The sequence below is a fragment of the Austrofundulus limnaeus genome, unplaced genomic scaffold (assembly GCF_001266775.1).
Source record: "Austrofundulus limnaeus strain Quisiro unplaced genomic scaffold, Austrofundulus_limnaeus-1.0 Scaffold1259, whole genome shotgun sequence".
Lineage (NCBI taxonomy): Eukaryota > Metazoa > Chordata > Actinopteri > Cyprinodontiformes > Rivulidae > Austrofundulus > Austrofundulus limnaeus.
In genome coordinates, this window is record NW_013953661.1 from 12,194 (window position 1) to 17,728 (window position 5,535).

The 5,535-nt window shown below is 36.4% G+C and overlaps 1 protein-coding gene across 1 annotated transcript in view; it reads left to right on the forward strand.

The window, feature by feature from the left end:
* LOC106534744 (calcium uptake protein 3, mitochondrial) overlaps positions 1-5,535 on the forward strand; it is a 61,782-nt gene that overhangs the window by 11,404 nt on the left and 44,843 nt on the right. The window contains exons 7-8 of the mRNA XM_014031477.1: positions 1,077-1,124; positions 4,082-4,164. Of these exons, the coding sequence (XP_013886931.1) occupies positions 1,077-1,124; positions 4,082-4,164 (131 nt within the window). The remainder of the gene's footprint in view (positions 1-1,076; positions 1,125-4,081; positions 4,165-5,535) is intronic.

Genomic DNA, 5,535 nt, shown 5'->3' on the forward strand with positions numbered 1-5,535 from the left:
CATTATTACAAATAACTTCATTTCTGGACATTTATGGTTTGATTTCTTTGTATGTATGGATCACTTGGGTTGTTACCGACATCTGGTGAAAATTTCACGTCATTAGCACCTCTAGTAATATATTTACTGAGGAAAATGTTGACGTGTTCAATACTTATTTTACCCGCTGTATTTTAGTTAAATACAACGCTTTTTCAGTTTGTTTTCGTTATTTGGTTAGTTTTAGTTAACTATAATAATCCTGCAAGTCATAAGTCATCTTTCATTGTAAACCAGTTTTATTTTTAGTCATGTTCAAGTGACTCCCCTCAATCACTGCTAGCTTGAGTATCACCGACATTTTCATTCATTAGCGTAACACAGAAAGCCTGGGAGCGTAAACACGCGGGTTGTATATAGAAACCTGAGTAGCTTCAGAGTGACTGCTGGTCTTTGCAGAGCTCAGGCTACACTGGGGAAAGAGAATTCAGTTCCAAACCAATTCCTCTACACAAAACAGCCAAGAATCAGCTAAACACAAGACTCACACTGGATTTAACTGGTGTCATGTTTACCTTCACACACACACACACACACATTCATGCACACATACACACTCATGGGAGAGCAGTCCCCCGTGACACTCGAGCGAGTCACCCTGAACTATCTGAACTATCAGACAGAAAGCACAAAAAATAAAATAAATAAATAAATAAAAAGACCAGAGAGCAGAGCTGGGAGCTACAAGGATTCTAAATGTGCCCGAGGAAGGAAAGGATCACCCCCTAAAACATTTTTCATTTACTTATCCAAACACAGACACACACACGCACACACACACACCACTGGCCTCTGTCTTCACTCTGGACACCGCAGGAAAGAAGAGACTGTGTGGGGTCAAATGGCTGTTGGCGGCTCAACCTGGAGAAGACACATTTTAAGATGCTATCTTCATAAGAGGGAGGATTATCTGTGTTAGTGTGTGTGTGGCGATGTGTGAGGCATGAGAGGCCCACGGGCTTTGAACATGTGTAAACACTGTGCAGCAGTGCCTTGAATGTGACCTTTTTAACTCCCTGTCTTGGTCTCATCACTAGGCATCATCTCCTACACAGAATACCTGTTCCTGCTCTGCATCCTGACAAGTGAGTCGCTTCTTTGCCTTTTGCTGAACTTCATATTCACTTTATATCAAAGCTTTTTTTTATTGACTTATTCAAGCTGACAGAATGGCAATAGATGAATTGTGCAAAAAATATTTGGTTTCTTTGATAAATTGTGAAAGATGCTGCTTATCATCAACCTCAATTAATGATGCAACTAATAAAATCTTTTGTCTTCTCATCCAGTCAGAACTGCAGGATTTAATGTCACTGAACAAAATTAGAAGAGCCCTGATGAAATCTTTTCTTATTTAAAATGTGACCGTGACATTGCTAAAGTTACTCCATCAATACTTTAGTTTAGGGCTGCAGCTAACAATTATTTTAGCAATCAGTTAATTTATTGACTATTCTGATGATCAATCAAGTAATCGGATATAAAAAAAATTGCCGTGTTACTGCTGCAATCAAAGTAAAATTACAATACCAGTTGTATTAATTCATGCATTTTAAGCTCCATTTGTTTGTATTTATGTATGTGAGGATTGAGGAGGCATTGATTAAAAGCACTCTGTCATTGAATCATTTTTAATCATCACAGAAAAATCTAAATGCGATAAATTTGTTGTTATGGATTGTAAAATTGAATGTCTTTTTTTGTTAGAAATTTAATAAGTAAAATCGGTTAATATAAACATTTGGGTGTTGCAATTGAGTTTTGTAGAGTTCACTTTTTAATTGAAACAAAAAATTCATATTTTTTAAGACTGTTATTAGGTTGGTGCAGGGCTCCCATTTTTATTTAGTTTATTTTTATTTGACCTGTATTTATACAAGTAGTCTCATTGAGATTCAGAATCTCATTTCCAAGAGAGACCTGTTATAAGACAAATATGACAAAACACACAAGTAGTTACAAAAAAAATTGAACACAAATAAATAAGCTAATAAAACGAGCTCAAAACGAGCACATTTTCTCTTTTTGTCTCAGAAGAAATTTTAATTGTCCCAAGGGATCTTTTATTGCCATTTAGGCAATAAAAGATTTAGTCTTGACTGCTTAGCTACAAACAAATATGACCGTATAATGAAGGCTAAAGTCATCAAAAGCAGCAGCAAATAATTAAAGAAATCCAGCTATCTTCTATAAATACGTTTAAACTTGAAACATTTAAATTAAGATAAAAGCATATCAACAAATAAACGTGTTTCAGCTCAAGCTGTCAATCTGTTGCTGTGCTTTTATTTTTATCTGACAAACTTACAGTAAGTCTTGTTTTTAATTACACAACTTACACACTGTCCAGGCCACCATGATTAGTCAGCACAAATAACGTTAGCTTAAATATACCTTCTCCTTGTACATCTGCAACATGACAGATTATCACAGATTTAGGTAACCGTATTTTGCAAAGGGAACGTAAACAAATACTGTTAACTCCGGACACATTCGGTACATGCATCAGCTGATTTTGTTCCGGTGCAGAAACATCGAGGATGCGTATTGTCATCTTTTCTGTTTAGTTTTAAATGTTCCCATGCTTTTTATAGTTTGTCGTTTTCTGAGTGCTTCATTTCGGCACTCTTCATCTTCTTCTAAAGCTAAATATAGCGCTTAGCAAGCATACATGTGTCGACAGTGTAACTGTTAGCGGAAGTGCTAATGTCGTAGTGTTGTGTGACACAAATGAATGAATGAATGAATGAATGAATGAACGAACGAATGAATGAATGAATGAATGAATTTATTTGTCTGGGACAGTGTGTAATTAAAACATCATTTGATGCATTGCACCAGATTTAGCCTCAGGCTAATTTACATCTGTATTCCCTTCAAACAGTAAAAACAAAACAACATCCAACAGTAAATGGAAAAAAAGAGAAGAAAAAACAGAAAAATAAAAATAATATAAAATAAAACATTTTGCAATTAAAAAATACACATATACCCCACCCCAATACATAAATACCCCACCTCATTCATAACATTCCGGCCGGACGAAAGTGTGCTGATTAAAACAGGATGTATTTTTATGAGGCTTCGAGGTAAATAATTTGCCTCGAGGAGTTTTTGTACTGGAATTGAATTATTCGAGGAATCGTTTCAGCCCTACTGTTAACAACACAGGATTCCAGCGCTGATGCAACCTGCATGTGCAGAAAAGACACGATGCCACATTCAGCGTGGCATTTATAGAATAGCTAAACATGGATGCTACTTGTTAGCATGTTGATTCTGAAGTTGTGCAGTCGGAGCTGAATTAATGATTATCTGACCTGCTTGTTTAGTTCAGTGTTTATATCTGAACCTGCCTCTGGCCGGATGCTCCGGTGCAGCATTTTTATTTAGGAATGAAGCGACATGCTAAAACTAACAGCCCTCTCCTTTAGGAGAAACAGGCTGTGAGAGGCGAGAGAGGAAAAGAGAGATTTTTTTTCTGAACAACGCAGCATGCGCCGTGTCTGTTCTTGTCATGCCACTATTTCCGGCACCGTTAACGATACAGTTAAGGCTGGAGCTTATCGATCCGGTCAAAATTAATCACGTGGAATCAGTGCTGAGTTTCGGTACCATCCTTAAACGTGTCAGTCTCTTCTGAAAGAGTTTATGGTAGAAACACAGACAGGACGTGAAGCACAATGTCAGACTGCAGAAAGTACAGATTGTGGCATGTTTTATTACCTAGAAGATTGATTAGTAAAAAATTTTATTCCAACCAAAGTAGTCCATATGTAGTTATTCTATTAATATTTATTTTTCTTATTTACACGTCAAATATTCAAAACATATGACAGCGGCTGGTCACAGTAATTACCTGAAAATGATTTTTTCCACCCTTAATACTTTTCTAAGACCCTTTAGGTACTGAAATTAAACCACTCTTTTGCTGTGTGTTGGCTGTGTGCCATTTATTTCCTGACTATTTATGGCTTAAAAATGACCTCCATAAGCATATGCACCCACTCACACCTTATGTGTTCTGCTATCTGTTCCCCAGAACCTCATGCTGGCTTTAAGATTGCTTTCAATATGTTTGATGCAGATGGCAACCAGATGGTGGACAAGAGGGAGTTCTTAGTGGTGAGTTCCTGATACTGAGAGGATAACAGTCCCAGTATTTATCTACTGGTACTTTATGCTTTTTTGCAACATAAATGTGTTGTTTAGGGTATTGAATGTATAGATTTTAATGCAGCATATAAGGTTCATCTGTTTGTTCTCTTTGAATCTTTGATTTACAACTGAAAACTGCTGCAGGCATGTTGGGTCTAGAATCTGTGTGGAAATGGGTGGAGGTGGGATGGGAGGGAGTGGTAATCATTTGAAATTGTTACGGAACGTGATGGAGTATAATTCCCATATTGAGTGTTTGTATTTTGCAAACAATTTTGATTAAACAAATCATCTTTTATTCACTCAAGTTGCGCACAAAAACCAAACCAAAGCATGTTTTTTTTAAAAAATGCGGCATTTGATTTAGTTCTGTTAGGTAATGAGCAATAACAATGATAGATGGTCCACACTTGTCTATTATGCTGATTCAAAGACAACTTTCCTATTATTAGGTATAGAAACAGTTGAAATTTTGCAGTTCCACTTAAATTCAACCATCATACATCTCCTAAAATGTGTGTGACACTGCCATATTTTAACGAAAAACACAGGACATCTGTAAAATTTGGGATACTTTAGGTTCTAACAGGGCTTACAGTGTAGCTCAGGACCCGTATTTATCAAACTTCTTAGATCAAAAAGAAAAAAAGTAGGTCCTCTGGATGGGTTCTTCTTTAGTGAAACGTTTCGTCAGAGACGAAACGTTTCACTAAAAAAGAACCCATCCAGAGGACCTACTTTTTTTCTTTTTGATTTTTTCTACCTGGATTACTGAGATGCATCAGGACTAACTTCTTAGAATTACTCTTAAGAAAGCTGCTAAGACTGGACTTAAGTGTAAAAAAAAATCTTAGTTAAAAGCTGAGAGTAAAAGTCAGTTATCAAGCATCTCAGTCTTACTTTAAGCTAAGTGTAGGAGTAATTCTTAAGTGTCAGTCTTAGAGCTGATTTGCGACACCTGGCTTTACTGCAAAGCTGATCCTGGGTGACGTCGTTAGAAAAAACCCCGGCATGGACCAATCACTGCCTCAGATTTCATGTTCAAGAATATTGTTGGAGAAATGTCAAGAAAAAAACTGTGAAAATTGTAATATAAGTTCATTTTCAACACACTAATGTTGCCACCTTGTACTGATTGTCTGTAGAAATACATAAAATGTCATCATCTGCATCATGAAAACAGATGAAAATCTTAGCTTTTTATTTATCAAAAAGTCAGAGGCTTTAAAGTTTTTTTTATGTCTCAGAGCCTGAGGTCATCGTATCGCGTGATTGTTAATATAGCCTAATAAACGAAAAGTTCAATCCCACCATATTTTTTTATTTCTTGGGGGGGGG